The sequence below is a fragment of the Plectropomus leopardus genome, chromosome 11 (genome assembly GCF_026936395.1).
Source record: "Plectropomus leopardus strain MGB_pleo_1.0 chromosome 11, ASM2693639v1, whole genome shotgun sequence".
Taxonomy (NCBI): domain Eukaryota; kingdom Metazoa; phylum Chordata; class Actinopteri; order Perciformes; family Serranidae; genus Plectropomus; species Plectropomus leopardus.
This window is the reverse complement of record NC_142186.1, coordinates 28,743,726-28,762,900: the sequence shown is the minus strand read 5'-3', so window position 1 is coordinate 28,762,900 and position 19,175 is coordinate 28,743,726. Positions and strand designations below refer to the sequence as shown.

General features: G+C 40.8%; 1 protein-coding gene across 4 annotated transcripts; it reads left to right on the top strand.

The window, feature by feature from the left end:
* Positions 1 to 445: 445 nt before the first annotated feature.
* Positions 446 to 17,852, top strand: esrp1 (epithelial splicing regulatory protein 1). 4 transcript variants are annotated; one of them, XM_042489821.2, is made up of 16 exons: positions 446 to 816; positions 2,457 to 2,615; positions 2,709 to 2,825; positions 3,192 to 3,303; positions 4,983 to 5,126; positions 5,711 to 5,765; positions 5,897 to 6,007; positions 6,140 to 6,272; positions 6,968 to 7,010; positions 7,598 to 7,917; positions 8,874 to 9,098; positions 9,184 to 9,424; positions 10,442 to 10,622; positions 12,100 to 12,241; positions 12,696 to 12,785; positions 16,271 to 17,852. In XM_042489821.2, exons 1-16 carry the CDS (start codon positions 685 to 687, stop codon positions 16,403 to 16,405), a joined length of 2,340 nt encoding a protein of 779 aa, XP_042345755.2. In that variant the 5' UTR covers positions 446 to 684; the 3' UTR covers positions 16,406 to 17,852. The 4 variants fall into 4 exon arrangements, with proteins under 4 accessions (XP_042345755.2, XP_042345754.2, XP_042345757.2 ...); XM_042489820.2 differs by having other exon boundaries at positions 9,184 to 9,436; XM_042489823.2 differs by having other exon boundaries at positions 9,184 to 9,436; positions 12,696 to 12,818; positions 16,271 to 16,414.
* Positions 17,853 to 19,175: the final 1,323 nt, after the last annotated feature.

The following is a 19,175-nucleotide window of genomic DNA, read 5'->3' as shown; positions in this document are numbered from 1 at the left end:
ACTTAAAAAAAAAAACCCCAATAATAACCATATATAAAATCTAAATTAAAGAAACAGGATAATAAACATGTTATAGTGTAGATATAGGCATATGATTACAACCATTTACAAACAGAAAATAGATTAAAATATATATAACATTTACATAATAAATACATATATAAATACATAAATATTAGTAGCGAAATTACTTAACTATTATGCAGCCCGGACGTTTTGATATTTCAGACGCCGATTATTCCACTTAGGTAACAGGTAACAATTTTACACTTTACACCTGCCTTGACCCATAAATTATCACACGTAATTAATAGTCTATTATTCATAAAAGTACAAATATTTGTGTCCTCTGTGGTCTGCCACGTCCTAATCTGTAAGCCACCTGAAGGAGGGAGGGGGCAGGTACAGAGTCACGTGGTCACACAGGTAGATGCACTAAAAAAACGGGGAACGTTCAGCCATTACTCCGCGATGGTGACTGCGGGAGGCTTCACGTAAAATTCAACACGCGACGAAACTCGGATTTACGGACCTCACCTTTGCGATCAGGTGTCAAAGTAAAGGTGTTTAAACCTCGCGTCCCCGCGTGTCTCCTCTCCGGCTTACCTGCAGTTACCGTCCTTTACTTTAGTGCAGTATTAGAGTAGTTTTTTTCTTTCTTTTGGGGGCTGTGTCTGTGTTCAGATGACGGCGCAGGTAGACTACCTGGTGGTGGTTTTCACCGCCACATCTGGCGCGAGCGGAGAGCTGCTGGGGTCAGACGAGAAGGAGCTCGTGCAGTTGGTTTGGCAGCTGGTGGATGTAAAGAACAAAAAGGTAAAAACTTTTGACTGCTTATTACAGCCGATTGTTTTATATAAAGCAGGAAATGTGGCGGTGAATAAAGGAGTGGGCAGGTAAACAAGATTAGATGTAAACAGACTCAAAACAAACGATAGACATTTATAATAATGTTATGACTCAGGTGAGTAAACATTTATGAGCAGAGTATAAGCTCTTAAGTTTTTCAGTGTAATGGGAGGACAATTGTTTTCCACAGGCAGCTAACATCAATCATATAGTGTCAGTAACCCTGGAGCAAACACTTTACTGTGCCTGCAAATTATATATATATATATATATATATATATATATATATATATATATATATATATATACCTAAAAGCCACACTTGAGTAAAAGTACGGATTTCATACCAGTAAATGACTTGGGTAGAAGTATTAGAGTAAGACTTGATTAAAAATCCTTAAGTATTTCATACTGTGCTTAACTCTGTGAAACCTGGACAGACATCACTTTTCTTGTGCTGTCTTCAGAGACCTATCAGGAGTATTTATATCTTTGAACCTTTAGCAAATTGGTTTGAAATTGGTCTTTAAAAACATAGGAAGAAACACAAAAAGCAACTTTGCAAGAAATGTTCCACATATAGCAGGATTTAGTAGGTTTACAAAAATATCTTATAAAAGCTAGGAGGAAAAATTCCATAAAATTAGATTCATTATTATCACAATTACATATTTAAAGTTATTTTTCAGAGACATTATTGCTTTTTAAAGAACAAAAACAATTTAAAGAACAAAGTCCATCCCTCCTTTCTTACCCATTTTGTAGTAAGTGACTACAATGTTTAGGGGAAATGGTTCAAAGTAAAAGAAATGTAATTGAGTAAAAGTGACAAAAATTTAGTTATTTATGTGAAGTACAGATACTCCAAAAGTTTTGTAACAAAACTGCCGTTACCTTGTTTTATCACACCACTGTTTATAGTTTAAACACACTGTTTTTAACATATAAATATCACAGCTGTCAATGTGGAGTATGCTCAGTGGAGTAATGTAACAAGTAACAACATTGTGTTACAGCACTTAAGCATTTTCAGGAGTTTCTGTACTTTAGTTGTTATATTTTTGTCAACTCCACTATATATCTTCAATAAAATGTATACTTTTTGTCTATACTTTACTGTATACTTTTACATTTCCTCTAAGCATTTTAGTTACCTACAACAAAATAGGGCAGGAAGGGGGGGTGAAAAAATGGATTTTGTTCTTTAAGTCCTTAAGTTTTAAAAAGACCTCATATTTCTTCATGTGTAATGTATACTCTCCATGGTAGAAAGACATCCACCACTGAGCATGCTGAACATGCAGCCAAAACCAACTACCTAAAGTAGATAAAGCAACGTGTATAATAACAATTTTACAAATTTACTCTATACATTTCATTGTTTGTTTATTTTTGTGCGTGTACATAGAGAGTAACAAATACCAGAGTCCTTATATGTGTGCACACTTACCAATAAAGTTAATTCTGAATATCTTCTGCTAATGATGTCAACATTATACAATATAATATCACAGACATTTGATGCTCTTATATTAGCCTGTGCTTCGTGAGTTTCTATGTAGGCTTCAGTTTCAAGCCTGACGAGTCTTTTTTTCACTCTGAACCAGTTGGGCAAGCTGAATGAGCTCCTCATAAAGCCTGACCTCTCAGACTCGACAGAGGAAAAAGAGCAGGAGGATTTGGTGGAGGAGAGAGAGGAAGAGGAGAATAAATCCGGAGCAGATGATGTCTTCACCGCCACGAGTCTTGAGACAGCGTTAAACCTGGTAACAACCTCACTGGAAGTCACTCACACAGTAATTATGAAAATGCCCGAGGACAGATTATGAATTTCTTCTCCACATGTTTGATTTTTGCAGTTTCATCTACAGCTGACAAACGAGGTGAACAGCGCAGGCGCAGGCACGTCGGTGTGTTTGTGTACAGACGGGCAGCTCCACATCCGCCAAGTTATTCACCCCGAGGCCGCCAGCAAGGTGAGCGAGCGTGGTGCGTGAAAGCCTCGCAGCCAGGGCGGATGTTCGCTGGCTGCTGCAGGAACCTGCAGTCACCAGGGGATGTGTTGTGTCAGCGCTCCTGGTTGAATTTAATGCAACAATCAAAGTCGATCACACAAACCTGTCTAATGACACACGCCCATGCACATACCATACCTGTGCACATAAAACACCAGCGACTTAATGAAGCTGATGAAATTCTCCCGCATGTCCTACACCTGTGTGAAGTGTTACACAAAGATTATTCCACTGGCTTAAGCAAACAGCGATATGATGGCAATAAAATGGCAGCTGTTTACTGGGCCACATGTTCACATCCTTTCATCTTATTTCCTCCCTCTCCAGAACATCCTGGTCCCAGACTGTTTCTACTCTTTTGTTGACCTTCGGAAAGAATTCAAGAAGCACTTCCCCACATCTGACCTCAAGGCTTTGAATGTACACATCATGGCAGAGTGTATCCTTTATTATGTTATTATACACTGTTATACACGCTGCATTTAATGTCTAACTGTATTTATTTTGGACAGTTTTTGGTTAGAATTATAACATATATTGCTCAGACACACACATACGTATGAAAAGTTTATGAGCCTCGGGGTGTTGGCTGCAGGACTAGAGGTTTTGAAATGCAAATAGGGAAACAATGGCAGCACCTTAGTAAGAGCTCAGTGAACAAGTGTGTGTTTAGCCAACAGGGCAAACCCCACACACCCACTGGAACAGGATAACTAACATCTCTGTGTGTGCGTCTCCTGTCCCGCTTGCTGTTTTTACCAGCCGTGACAATGTTGCAATAGCTGGTATTGTTTTCACCTTGAGTGTGTGTTTGTGTGTGTGTGTCATCACTGTAAGATGTGGTGTTGGAGACACTTGTTGTAGCGGGAACCACCGTAGACACTGTTTTGAGTTATTTGCCAGGTGTTTATATGTCTATCTGTCTGATTGTGTTGCCACTATAGCGCCACAACTGTGCAAGACTCAGTCATAAAAACTATGCAGGTGTGTAGATGAGATCGCAATAAAGGCCGAGTTTGAAGACGGGCGTGTCTGAGCAAGGGGGCCAAAAGTAAGGGGGTGAAGTTGTGTTATATTTACCCCAGAAGTCAGATCTGGGAATAACACACACCCCAGATGACCGTGTTCCTATACATGTTGGAAAACCAAGATGTTTTTGGCAATACCAGTTTATCAGAACACATTACGCTGTATTTTGAGCATATAAACACTAGCAGTGTGTCCACAGATAGAGGTAGGACAGTACTGTGTGTAGTTCAGATTTTTTTTAAGTGATACTTATCAACAGTCAGTGTATCACATAACATAGACATCAGTCACTGCTCCCAGTTTGGAGAAGCAGGCTGGAGTCCAAAGGTAAGCAATGTACTGGTGTGAATAGAAACTACAACAAAATGTATTTTAGTCACCCAAAAAAGTCCATATCAGTTTAAGTGTATGTTATATTGAGAGTATTTTACTGCTTCACTGTACTGTCAAATAGTTTCATGACTTCAGTTCCCCATTTATGCTCTCATCAAAGCAACCAGATTCCATTGAGAAAAACAGTGATTTAACATGTCTCAACACAGGAGCTACTGGTCTACCGCTGCCTTGATCAGTTAGTTGGTTTGTGTTATTGTTTGACTTTGTTGAACCTGAACGAACCATTTTAAACGCCAAAGTCACACAATAACACAAACAAACGAACTGATGGAGGCAGCTGTAGAGCAGCAGCTCCTGTGTTATGTGATGTTAAATCAATGTTTTTCTCAATGGAGTCTGGCTTTGAAGAGAGCTACTATATAGTGCCTTTATTCCCAGTTGTAAATCTTTGTCTGACATTAAGGTAAAGCAGTGAAAATACTCGCAATATAGCATAATATAATATAACTTTTTTTATGCTGTAGCCCCCTCACCTTACGCCCCTGGCCCACATTTGTTTTGTAATTGGGGAGTGCTGCATCCCAGCTGGAGTGATTTAATTGAAAAATGCTCTCTAATTTAGCCTTTTTTTCTGTTTTCTCTTAATGTTTATTCACTTTACACCTGTCACACACCCACACATACAAACTGTTTTAGACTGTTTTCATTTGTCTGGCTGTGTGTAGTCTGCTTTCCTTGACTGCCTCCCTGCAGCTCTTAGTATACCTGTTGATTTGCCTGCCATGTGGGATCCCTCAGCCATGCTGGATCCGTCAGCCATATTGCCCGCAGAAGCAGCAGTACAACAGGTCCAGATTATGGGCAGCATCGTCCTCGCTCTGCTTTCTGAGCCACTCAGTGAGTATACCCTGTATGATTTTACACAAAAGTGAAACATTAGGGATTTGTCAGTTAGTTTGACATTAAGGCTTACTCTGTGTTTACAGGAAAGATCCGAAAGTAGGCCATTTCAAGAACACTGCTAAGATAATAAAGAGCAGAAACATTAATAGAAGACTTTTTTTTTTTGTAAATCTGATTAATTGCTGTAATTATTTCTCAAACAAAAAATCAAATTATCTGATGCTCTTAGCCTCTTCATTGTTTGTATTCTGTTTTTTGTGTCCAATATGAGAGTAAACTGAATATCTTTGGATTATGTACTATTGTTGCTTTGATTTCTGGCATTTTTTCACTATTTTCTGATATGTTTTATGCCAAACAATAAATCAAAAACAGAGATAATAACTGACTGATTAAAAGTGAAAAAGTGAAAAGTGAGTTGCAGCCAATACGCAGTTTGCTCTTTATGTTGAAAATCCAAAGTATTGTCTGCATTTTGCCCATTAAATTGTCATTGTGTTGATTACAAAATTCTACAATTACATTCACTTATTTGATCTAATTTTGGGAAACCAAACTCTGTTGCTTTGCCATTACAGACCACACGTTTTCTACCCAGGAGAGAGTTAATGAGAAGTTTGAGAGCGGCACTTGGTAAGTAAAGTTTGCTCAAGATAAATATTCTTTTTGTTCTCCGTCTCTGAAACCACCTCCAAGTCCACTCCTGCTGTGCTCATGCCTCTGTGTGTGTATGTGTGTGTGTGTGTGTGTGTGTGTGTGTGCAGCAGTAAGATGGAGAAAGTGGGTGACAACACGGTGATCAGAGCCAGAGGTCTGCCGTGGCAGTCGTCTGATCAGGACATTGCTCGATTCTTCAGAGGACTCAACATTGCCAAGTACGTTGCTGCTACATTAACTCTCATTTATGGAGGATTTTGTATCGATTAGTCGATATGATATATAGCAAAACCTGCTGTTGACAAAAGGTTGAACTTCTTCTGTAATTCTCTATATGTTGTCTTGTGTAGAGGAGGTGCTGCCCTGTGTCTTAACGCTCAGGGGAGGAGGAACGGAGAAGCTCTTGTTCGTTTTGTCAGTGAAGAACACAGAGACCTGGCGCTGCAGAGACACAAACACCACATGGGCAACAGATACATAGAGGTAACTCGGGTCACACTTGAGTCACAAATTTGATAACTTTAGATTTGACGACACTCGACTAGACAAAATCAAAGAAGACTTGATCTGGACTTTAACGCCAATGACTTATGACTTTACTTGGACTTCAGCCATCTGACTTGAAGATACTTGATACCTTCGCCCAAATCCAAAGATTAAAAAGTGAATTATTTAAAAAGTCGAGTTTTAGGAGAAAACCATGAAAGCCAATGCTACGTTACTGAGCGCCAGTTGGGGAAAAATTATACAAAGATGATTCTGTTTGCGTACAAAAACGACTCAGTGGTCAACAAAATTTCAGTATGCAAAACTTACAATTGGAGACAACTTCCTACAACTTGTTTTAACAAGTAAATACAACTTTTAAATGCATTTGTGATTTTCGTAGATTTAATATATTATTAATCTTACATTTCTGCCTTACATTTGGTGACGAACGCATTAAGACTTTTTCAGGACTCAAAACTTTAAGTTTACAACTTGATTGCAAAACATGAGACTTACTTGGGACTTGCAAAGCATTAACTTGGTCCCACCTTTGGTTGGCATTGATTACGTGAATAAACTACACCATCTAGACCTAATCTAATCACCTATGTGTTTTACTTTTATTCAGCACAGCTACACCTGTAGTGACAAAAATACTTAATTTCTGTCTTGTTTTCTTCTTTTGGCAGGTTTACAAAGCTACAGGAGAGGACTTCCTGAAGATAGCAGGAGGTGAGAACAAACAACCATGTGTACTATACAGTATTTTACCGGGAGCAAACAAAGGCATTTCATAAAATTAGGTTTGACATTACAATACAATTGGACCACATTAATTAGGATGCACAGATGTATCAGCTGAAATTTGCCTTGTTGACTGCCATCAACCTTAGGGCTGTGTATTGGCAAGAACCTGGCGCTATGAAAACGTAAGGCTTACAATTAAATACACTAACATATTATGTGATACTGTAAACAAGGCACATCCTTGTCAATATTTACAAGCGACTTAAGAAGTGGCAGGGGACTTTTAGTTTGAATTTACAGCATGAATTGATGCGGAAAATTTACAAATGGGGGATTAAAAACTCACCAGAATGCATGAAATTAACTGTTTAATGCTCAAAGTTTTTTGTTGACAGACCCGTTAACCCTCTTGTTTTATATGTTGAAACAAAATCTACACCCTCAGTATTTTTAACAGAAGAAGAGCCATGGGAAAGCTCTCTATATCATCTCAGAATGTGTCTCAGGGAAATAAAACTCAACTTGTAACTTGGTGTTAAATAAGTGTGTCTGTTTCCTTGTGTGTGAGCCAGGTACCTCCAACGAAGTAGCGATGTTCCTGTCCCGCGAAGACCAGATCATTGTGAGGATGCGAGGTCTCCCCTTCACCGCTACACATGAGCAGGTGCTCACCTTCTTCTCCCCGGGGGAGGGCCTAAAAGAGACGTGTCCGGTCAGCGGAGGGAGGGACGGCATCCTATTTGTTCGCTATCCAGACGGGCGTCCCACTGGCGATGCCTTTGTTTTATTTGCCTGTGAGGAACACGCCCAGTGTGCCCTGAGGAAACACAAGGAAATCCTGGGAAGAAGATATATCGAGCTGTTCAAAAGTACAGCAGCAGAGGTCCAACAGGTACATCAGGGTGTCCGCCTGGATGTGGGTGTGCTTCTGTGTGCAGTGTGTACTTGTGAGAAGTGTATGTGTGTGCGTGTGTGTGTGTGTGTGTGTGTGTGTGTGTGTGTCTTTTACATACTTATTTTAAATTGAGGTTTGTTTGTTCTTTTTTGTTTGTTTTCTGAGGGCAAAAAGACACAGTAGAGAGTGACAATGTGTGGGAGTGTTTCTCCTCAGTCAGTCGTATTGGAGTAGGGCTTATGGGTGGGAACCTGCATAATAAGGTGGACTGTGTGTGTGTGTTTTACTTAAGCATGTAGGTACACACAAATACTGTGAGAAAGATCTCTCTTTCTCTTTTGTTGGCCCTCCTCAGTCTTGATCCTCCTCTCGTGAGATGAACACACATGGACTAATTTTCTTATCTTCATGGACAGATAAGCTCACAGACCCACATTCATATCTATGCAGCTAGGCTTCACCTCGTGGTTTTATGTTGGACAGAGAGACGGAGGACTTTTATTGGTCCTCTCCAGAAATGCAAACAAGCCAGCTTCTGTCTGACGTTGCAACACACCTTTAAACACAACGTGGACATGTCTTTGCTGTGCGCTAAATGTTGGCCTCGACTGAGGCACACAGAGCCAGAGACACACAAGCAAGCAGGGACAGTGAGTGTGTGTTTAGAAATGAGCAGAAAGGAGAATCGCTGCTGACCAGCACAAAGTAATGCACTTCTGATGTGAATGGCCAGGAAACTGCTGACGGGCAGCTGCACAACAATTAACATATTGGGGCGTTTCACGTAAAACGTGAAACCCACGTCATGGATAGCATTGCTTGTGCTGCGTTCACAGACCTGCAAAAACCTACAAATTTAGAGAAGGGAAACACCTACCTAAACTACACTGGATCAGTTCTGCCTGTCAGTTTTGCTGCAGGTAGAGAACATAATTTCTCTCTGTGCGTTTCAGGTGTTGAACCGGTACTCATCGGCTCCTCTGATTCCCGTGGCCCCGGCCCCCTTGGTGTCGATGCTGCCCTCAGTTTCTCTCTTGCCTCCTCCTGGTGGTGTGAGGGACTGCCTGAGGCTGAGGGGTCTGCCGTACACAGCGAGCATAGAGGACATCCTCACCTTCCTGGGCGAGTTTACACACGATATCAGACCACATGGCGTGCACATGGTCCTCAACCAGCAGGTACATGCAGCAACCGCACTGACACACCCATGAACTCACATGCCCTCTGACACACTGCTGCAGAGTGATTTCTCTCTGTTTCCAGGGTCGTCCATCAGGTGACTGCTTCATCCAGATGACCTCGGCAGAGCGCGCCATTCAGGCCTCGCAGCGGCTCCATAAGCACATGATGTCCAGCCAGCGGGGGGCCAACAGCCGATATGTGGAGGTGTTCCCCTGCAGCGCGGAGGAGATGGGCCTGGTGCTGATGGGAGGCTCCCTCTCACACACACATACACACACACACAACCGGAACAGGAGTGGGACAGGGCTCAGCCCGCCGCCATGTAAGTCCAGACGTAAGTGCTGCTGGGAGCTGTGGGTGCTTCGGGACTGCAGGGTAGGTGGGCTCCTGCCGTTGGGGGCAGGGTTGCTGGGTTTCCTCCAATCTAGTACTGTGGGGGATAGAGGACACCTGGTCTGAACAGGAGGATAAAATATTGTGAGTGTGTGTTGGTGTGTGTGTGTGTGTGTGTGTGTGTGTGTGTGTGTGTGTGTGTGTGTATCTCTTTGTAATTTAGTGTGATTAAATTACCCATCTGCATGCACTAAGAAACCTCACGTGATAACTGTTTGCTCTACCTTTTCACAACAATCTGATTGTAGTTCTTCAGCGGCATGTTTGTTCCTTAATCTAATTCTACCACTGCTTGATCATAAAGATCTGCCAGGGTTGGAAGAGTGTAAGCAAGACAGCGAGTCTGTAACATGTCAAAATGGCTTACAACTCTCCAGTCTTATCAGATTGGTAGTGGTAGTTGTGGGGTTTAGCCTCAGAAGACCGGCGCACCTCAGGTGTGTGCGCGTCTCCTGTGCTTGTCCAATCAGTGGAGCTGTGGGAAAGGTGGGCAAAGCTGAAACGCTGGTGCGTAGAAGTGTTCTTTGTTGTCCGCGTCTATAGTCCTTCACCATAAATGTGAAATTTTCAAAAAGAGGACAAATGTTTGTGAACTGCTTGATATGAAGAGCAGATTTTACTTGAGTGGGTATGGCACTGATAGGCCCAAAAGGTAATGCAACTGGGTCTTATTGCATAGTAGTTTTACTGCAGAATATATCCACAATTACTTCTCTGTCTCTGTCCTCTGAGGGCAACGTTGCTCTCATTTTGCCATACAGGATATAAAGATGCATTTATCAATTAGACACGTGTCAGGTGCTGAGTAATGGTGGTCATTGTTTGCACGTTTGCATGAGCGCCTCTCTCAGAAACAAACAATGACCAGACGTCACCACTAGAACTCTCTGTCTCTGTTTGTCTGTTTTTAAGTGTTTCTCCTCTCCCTCTGCTCTCTCCTCTCCAGGTTTATCTCCACCGTCCTACTCCTTCGCCCCCGCTCCACCTATCATGTCTACAGAGGCTGCTGCTGCCCTTTATCCTCCCATCAGTCAGGTGCTGCTCGCCCCTCGCCCCCTGCCACCGGGACATGCCTACTACCCCGCCTCAGCTCAGCTATACATGAACTACGCAGCCTACTACCCCAGGTACACAGCGATGGTTACAGGTGGACAGACACACATGCTGGCATCCAACTGCAAAAAATAGTTTCATTCTCCCAATGTTAAACCAGTCCTCAGATTATGGATGGGACGATTTTATCGTGAATCACAATAAAAAAAATACATTAATCGTGGTGAAATTCCTTTATCTGGATAATCGTTATTATATAGAAAACAGTATGTTGCCAACTTCCTTTTCACAAACTCTCGTATTACAGCCAAACAATGCACCAAAATATGTTTCTGTTATTAGCATGCGTTTTGGTAATCTGAATGCAAGTTGACAGCCAAGACACATTGCCGTTTATACCTCTGCCTACCATGCATCTCCAGCTGACCACATATGTTCCGATTTCATGCACAGTTATTACGTCCACACGTATGCAAGATGCTCTGCAGCATACACACTACCCACATTAACGGTTGTGTCAGTGCAGCTGGAGATTTCACCATCGTTTTACCATTTAAACAAAGTTTAAAGGAGAGAGAGAGCGAGAGAGACGCAGGTCTCCCGAACAATCTGATTTCATACTCTTTGTATCCGTGGTGGCGGACATACGAAAAGGCTGAACTACGATCAAGCAACAGCTCTAGAGCCAGATGATGCAAAACACAGATTTGAGCTGAGAGATGAGCAGGGAGATGTAGGCACTGTTTAGATGGAGGAAAGTTTACCACATTTGATTCAAACATACTACCCACATTATTATGATACAAAACAGGTTGAAAATCAGTGAAGTGTCCCTTTAAGAGCCAGCAGACTTCTTTGACCTGAGCTGAACCTGTCAGACAGTGTTAAATTTCGAGCTGTTTGAGTAAGTGAATACAGAACTAAACCATTACTGCATGTCTGATTTCATGAGCCCTCGGTGTACATTGGTATTATTATGATAACTTGAAGAACGTGAGTGCACTAAGACATTAAGAGATCTAATTACATGTTACGTTATGTATACCGATGAGCCCTTTAAAAACTCACTGTCGCAACGACAGTGAGTTTTTAAATTGCAATTTTACAAAATGTTTCTATTCTAAATATTTCTATTTTTTTCATTATGTAATAACACAAAGAAGGTCAAAAACTGCTCTGCAATTTACTTGGATGGCAATAAATACCAAAGTACTTAAATGTGGTGTATTTTTTATTGTGTGCATACACAAACTCCACATGGAGCAGTAATGGTTAAAATGCATCTTGGCAAGGAGAAAGGCAGGGACAAGGGTAGTTAATAACTGAACACTGTGGTATCACAGTACTTGGTAAACATGTGTGACCTCCCCGATCAGCCCTCTGTCATTGAGAAAACATTTTATAGACGACGCCCAAAGTTACGCCCGGTCTTGTGATTCGTATCTGCTTTGTTTGCTGAGAAACATGCAGCCTTTTAGTCATTTACTTTGTTTTCTCTTTATAGATATTTTCATGATAACAGTCTATGCCTGCTTGCTTGTCTTTTTCTAGTCCACCTGGCTCACCCAACACCGTAGGCTTCTTCCCCTCCCCCTCCTCCCTCTCCTCTCCCGGGGGGTTGGTGCGCATGCCGGGTTTGACCTACAACAGCAACGGAGTCAAAGACCTCATTAATGCAGTGCAGGGATACCAGGTAAGAGAGCGTCCTCTACACATATATGCTCCATCACAGATTATTAACACAGCTCCTATACATGCAGAATCCTGTGTGCCTCCAGCGCTCACAGGCCTCTCTGTAGGATCCAAGTATTGAAAACTCCTCCTGTTGTGGGTGTGTATTGTCAGGCATCCACTGAGTTTGCCCAGAGGCTATCAAACGAGTTTATCCTGTCTACTCTCCCTGTTCTGTCACACATGCACTAGTGCTTGCTGAGACTTGAATTGGAGGAACTCAAGTCTTTTTTAAACTTAACAGAAAGTGAAGAATCCCAGAGATATTTACACTAAATTAAGAGACAAACTTAGTGCGGTATTTTTCCTCCTCTTTCACCCCCATGCTGGACTTTTAAGGTCCATGTGGCCTTTTGTGGTTGTTTGTCTCTCAGTCCCCTGTCTCTTGTCATTCCTCCCCCTTCATCACAACACAGTATGCTCCCGAGGATGCTCTCGTGCACGCCCACGGGGCTCTGCACGCTCACGACCCGACCGGGACTTTGCTTACGCAGCCCAAAGAATGGGTGTGTATTTAAGGTGTCTGAGGCAGGTGGCAGGTAAGGATTGGCTGAAGGCTCAGTGAGGGGAACTGTAGTTTAGATTGTAGCTGTGGTTTGGGTCATGACTGGTCATCAGGGGGTTATAGGGCTCAACACGACAGCGAATTTTCCACTAACCACACACAGCAGCAACAATGGACACATTTTTGATTGGGTTGAGTGGTAAGAGGAAATTTCTTGGATTTTAATCAATTTTGGGGTTTTGTTGTTAATCCTATTATGAAAGCGTGCTTCATCTTCATCTAACGCCTCTAAACAAGAAGGCTAACTGACCGTTCGCTAAACCCCGCCTCCGGACTGTGATGTCCAATCATAGCTTATCCAAATAGGCACAGCAGACCTGTCAAACTTTCTTGCTTTTATCAGCTTTTATCATAGCTCTGTATCTTTTTCTTAAAAAAAAAAAAAAAAAAATATATATATATATATATATATATATATATATATATTTAAAAATCCACGATGGTGAAGTGCTGAAGTGAGTTTATTTTTATTTTTTAACAGAAATATCCCCCTGCAATCCCTTCCCTACTCATAAAGGCAATAAATAAAATGATAAAATAATACACATGACTATCAAGTAAAATTTTAATTAAAGAGGTAATAAAATACAGTATAGAAATAGATTTAAGAAATATATAATTAAAGAAAAAAAAGGGATAAACTGGTAATACACAAGATCAATCATATCAGCTTGACCCACTCTAGACAAATGGGATAGTTTTTATTGTTTCAAATAGGAAATGAGATGCTGCCGGTGTTTGTAGAATTTCTCAGCTGAGCGGTGTAGTGTCTTTTTTTATCACCCTTCTACAACCAAAAGCACATCAGTAAAAGCTTAATGCTGTGTTCACGCTACAAACGACATGGCAACAGGCTACAAGTCATTTTCAGTGGAAGTAACAGATAACATGAAGCGACAAACTTACGCTCGACATGTCACTGTGGATGAGCTTGACACGCTCCAAATCAAAGCTGAGCTGGACTCAAGTTTTTTCAGAGCTCCAATGACGCAATGAAGCATCAGCCAATCTCATGAGTCACAGGTCATTCTGCTCAGTTAGCTCGCTTTATGTGCATAATAGCTTTACTTATCTTATTGTAAATTCTGCATCTATTCAGTTGTCAACTGTGAGCAAGAATGTAAATAAACTTAAACTCGAAATTGCGTTGCACAAGGGGCTCAGACATCAATCATTTATTTGACCTAATACAAATTTTAAATGACACACAGCCACGGTGCTTTGTGGCAAGCAGCACGCACAGGCGTGTGACAGCGTCACAATACTAACGACCAATACTTCAACAGGGACTCAGAAGTACTGCAGCCGACCACTCGTAGTGTGAACACAACATAAAAGGATGAATTACACACTGTGTTTACCTGAGCTGGAATCATTAGCATGTGATAAAAGTAGACGGTTTGAGCTGGTGCACGTCAATATTTTAGGGGAGAAGATTACTACAACTCCCAAGGTGCATTTGGGCAAGAAGCTTTTCATCCCTGTGTTTTAAATTCTGTCATGTCTGCTGCCAACTGCAGGTGGAAGCTACAGTGGGTGCTGTTGAGAAAGTATTTATGTAATCTGCAGTTTCGTGACAACAAAGTGTAATGAAGTGAAATTTCCTACTGTTTGATTAATCTCTAACTGGATTATTTTCCATGGAAACTCTAGCTTTGGCTCATGGGTACTGTAGTATGTAGATGGATAAAACAGAATTTCTCAGAAACAATGTTCAAATAATTGAAATTGGCAGTCCTATCGTAAAACTACACATTTTTTACATTATCCCACAGAAATCTGTGTTTTTTTCTGTTTAAGAGAAAGTTTGGTATTTTTTAACCTGGACCTGATGTCCCCAAGTTTCTGTGTCTAAGGGGCTGATGGAGACAACAATTCAAATTTGTCCAGTATTGAGACAGATATGCTGCAGCCCCAGCAGCAAAACCAGCTGCAATGTAATCTCTGCAGGCAACTTTTTCACAGCAGATATTTTGACTGGTCATAGTAAGAAGAGCACAGGTGTATCTAAAAACATTTATGATGGCTGCTTCCACTCAGGCGACATCCTGGTATTGTGCATGAGCATGCATTGGGCATGCTCGATAAAATAGCTTACAAGGTAATTACCATTGTTAATGTTATCAATTTCACCAGTTTTTCCTGCTACAACAAGTCAAAACACCACTTGTGAACTGTCAATTTACATCCACGAAAAGTGTTTGTTTTTGCCGCTGAGATTGTTATTACAAGTGTCAGAGGAAAGACACTAAAGAGAGATGACACGTAAATGTGGGGTCTTTTCTGTAATGTTTTAAGACAGTCATAATAACAGTCTGAGCCTGTCGGTGGCAAAAATAAGAACTTTTAATGGATGTAAACTGGAATTACGCTGCAGCATGTTTTGCGTTCTCTCTCAAAGCTGGACCAGTTTTAAAATCTGCTGTCTCAATTAGTCAAATCAGCACACAAACATGGGAAAATAGGGTCAAGGTTAAAATATTCATGTTTCCCCTTAACCCTTTGAAACCTGAGCAAATTCATTATCAATTCAAAAGTGTGGTAAGAAGGCAATGAGCTACATATCAAATGGCAAAAAAAATTAGCAGGAAATTAGCAAAAAATTTACCCAAACAAAGCAACAAAAAAGAAAAGTAAAAAAACAAATGACCTAAAGAAAATGCTAAAAAAAAAGGATGTTTTTTAAAAAATGTAAAAACATTTATAATTTTAAACATACAATTCTAATATGTAGATATATTGTGATCTTTTTTCTTTTTTTTTTTTTTCAATTTGCGGAACATTTTTTGCCAAGTTACCTAGTGCCATTTTTCCATGTTTTTCAAAATTTTTTTCCATGTTTTTAATGGGAGCTCCCCAGGAGCAGACCTATATCTTTTCGCATTTTGGTTTATCTTGGATCCAGCACCCACTTCGGGATGTGCACGTCTTATTTTTGAATCTCTTTCTAAAGATATCAAACTGATTTTCTCGGTTTTAGGAGGTTTAAATAAAAGACTTCTGAATGCAGCACAAGAAAACTGATGTCGCTCCAGGTGTTAAAGGGTTAAGTAACACAGAGGATAATAGTGAAATTTTTTTTTATACATAAAAGAAGTGAAAAACACATATGCCCCTCTCACTTCACAAATCGTGAGTCTGCCGGAGTTGTAAACGTTGCTGTGCAAGAATGGAAAGCTTGACAGGCGTAGCAACAGTAACTAAGGGAGGCGGGGATTAGTGAACGGTCAGTTGGTGGTGCTGTCGTGTAATAATAGGTAATAGCAGCCTTCAGGTGGTTCAGAAGGTGATGGGTAACATCTGGTGCTGGTGTAAGGGCTTTTTGTCGGACCGTGTAACACCGTGATAACACTCTACCGTCTCTCTCCCTTCTTCTCCCCCCTTCCTTACCCCCAAACTCTCCGTCCTCTCCTCCTCCTCCTCCAGAGTCCTGCGGAGTCCGTTTCCCTCCTGAGCAGCAGTCTGATTGGTCAGTCCAGCGGAGGCGACGCTCCTCTCATGTCCCTCCCCGCTCTCATGACCAAGCCGGCAGGGCAGTACCTGGACCTGACCCTGCTGTAGGATGACAAACACACAAAGGTCATTTTGGTACATGTCAAAGACTTGTAATGTATTGTTAGGTTGTTTTCTTTTTTAAAAAATAGTCTTTTAGATGTGTTATTTATATCTTTAAGAACAGAAATTAATGTATTTTATACCAAAATCATTGTGGCCTTAGCCAAAAAAATAGCAGTTTTTGTCTTATATTGCACAGTGTGTATTTTAAAAGCTTTATAGAGATTTTTTAACATGTTATATTATAATCACTATGATATATTTGCTAGCCAAACTAGAGAAGAATGACCTAGCAGCAGCCGAGCTTAATCTTTTCTGTAAGCTTTTCTGTGAAGAGTGAAAGTGTGTGTGAGTGTGTTTTAGTGTGAACGAGATGAAAATGAGTATTATGCATGGCTGTGTCGATACGTCTTAATACTCAGTCTGTTTATGCAATACATTTTATGTGTTTATATACTTTGATACAGTACACAGTGATTGTATGGAAGCTTTAGTGCATGAAGAAGTTAGTCGTAAAACTTTTAAGATGTTTACATTATGCCAAATATCAATGCACTGCTAATCAATAAGACTACTGATGACTATAATAGCAGTATCTTTGAATGATACCATACTGAACATGTTACACTGTGAGTTTGTCGAATCCTTGCAGCAAGCTTCACTCTCAAAAATGTGACATCTCACACTTATTCGCCCCTCCTGCCCTCCTCTATGTGCCCTTATGGGTCCGTTTCCATGTTGTGTAATGCCAATGTTGTCTTCTTGTTTTGGACGAACATTTGAACAGAGGACAGCCCCAGTTCTCTGTAACCTAACCACAAGGACTCATGTCACAAGCTCTCGTCTGACTGAATGAATCTCAGCAGACAGAGGTGGCTTCTGACAGATTTTAGTACATATTTTATTCAGATAAAACTGCAAAGACGTGTCAGTCCATCACACTTTCCTTTTCTTCTTTCCACCATCTACACCGATGCAGAGGAATGTAACGGAGCAAACAGGGTCAGAAACCACTAAAACATTTCTCTTTTTCACTTCATCATTCAGAAAGTAGACAGAATGCAGTGGCGCCCCCCAGAAACCAAAAGCCGTAACTGAATTTCAGGAATTTGCTCACGCTGCTGAAGAAAAGTAGTTAAAAACTATGTCACTATGAGAGTTAAGTCCAGTTCAGACCAAAGATTTGCGATTAGATGAGGTGAAGGTGGGCCATGACCTGGGTGGCCATGGCTCACCTTCACCCCCCTTTTGAGCGCCACTGATGGAAAGTTGAGAAGGAAAGCAAATGAAGGACATTTCTGACGTGTATCGTGTGAATTTAATTGCCATTTTTGCCCTGCAAAGTTGCTGTTTTTGTTGCTGTACACACTTCCTGCGGCAGGACTTTAAACGCCTGCTCGGGACGTCCTGCTGTGGCAATGCTGAAACAACAATAAACATAACATGTGAAGTCTGCCGGCTTAGAGGTGTTTGATTTTGCTGTTTGCCTTCACTCCTCTTCACTGTGTACTTATTGTCACTGTCTGTACTTTGGGAAGGTTTGTGAAGAGCAGGAGTGCAAACACGCAGGTGGAGTTGTCTGATGACAGAATTTGGCCGGAGGCAAAACTGTGGGAACTCCCTCACGCTGTCTTCAGAGATTACCTATGTGATTCCCACATACACACACACACACACACACACACACACACACACACACACACACACACACACACACACAAGCTTTAGCAAAGAAACTATTGTCACTCAGACACACTAAACACATTATCTGAGAGGACGTCTCTTTTTTAACGGGGTGGAAAAGTGAAGAATAGAGAGTGCAGGAAGGGGGAAGAGAGAAGGAAGGCAGACAAAACCATGCTGGACCCCCTCAGGGCAGATTTGGCATTGTGTAATCCAATCTTGTGCACCCCACCCAGCCTGATCCCTTTTAAACACACTCGTTTATTCTCCCACTCACAAAAAACACTGCCTAAACTGGCATAGCAACACCATTAGTATCTATGCAACACAGCCCAAAATACTTTTTTCTCTTTAACTTTTATCACCTCACTGTGTGTTATCTACCGTGGGATAAATGCAGTGTGATTACACAAGAAGTTATTATTTTATAATTTGTCAAAAAGCGTTTCTTTGCATGTCAAGTACAAACCCTGACATATAGCTGCAAGCGTTTTAACCTTGTTTAAATGTTTGTGTAGTTTAAAATGAGAACTTGCACAAATTTGGAGAACCACGTATTACAGATTAAAGAATTAGAAAGACATTTAACTGTGATTAAATATAATCCAAAGGACTTTAGGGACTGTTTGAAAATTATTGTCAGAGGAGGATTAAGTTGGTTTTTTTTTTTAAAGGGAGTGCTGTTCAACTGATTTATTATTTTTTAAGGTTGAGCAAGCGAGGGTCTTTAAAAGAGAAAATATATATATTTATTTATTTATATATATATATTTTAATATTTTCTTTAAGCTATTTGTTTTTTAGTGTTTTCTTGGAAATGTGTCAGAATCAAAATCAGGTGCATTCAGCTACTCTACTATTTCACTGTATGTTTTAGCGCACTACATTTATCTGAAAGCTTTAGTGGCTAGTTGCTTTATGAGACGTTCACGTAAAAAGCTGGAGCCTACTTGGTAGCCTACTAGAATAATAAAATTGGATATTTTTTCCCTTCACTCGATACATGCTGCTGCTGTAATGTTTAGCACAATTGCGGCAACTTCTAATTCCACTCCAACTTGGCATTTAAGGATTCAGTATGTTAAAAAAAAAA

Excerpts from the sequence above, each read along its gene's own strand:
- esrp1 (XM_042489820.2), top strand. The coding sequence starts at position 685 with ATGACGGCGCAGGTAGACTACCTGGTGGTGGTTTTCACCGCCACATCT. Across the intron at positions 2,826-3,191 it reads ACCCCGAGGCCGCCAGCAAG|AACATCCTGGTCCCAGACTG; the intron begins GTGAGCGAGCGT and ends CTCCCTCTCCAG. Across the intron at positions 9,099-9,183 it reads ACATGGTCCTCAACCAGCAG|GGTCGTCCATCAGGTGACTG; the intron begins GTACATGCAGCA and ends CTCTGTTTCCAG.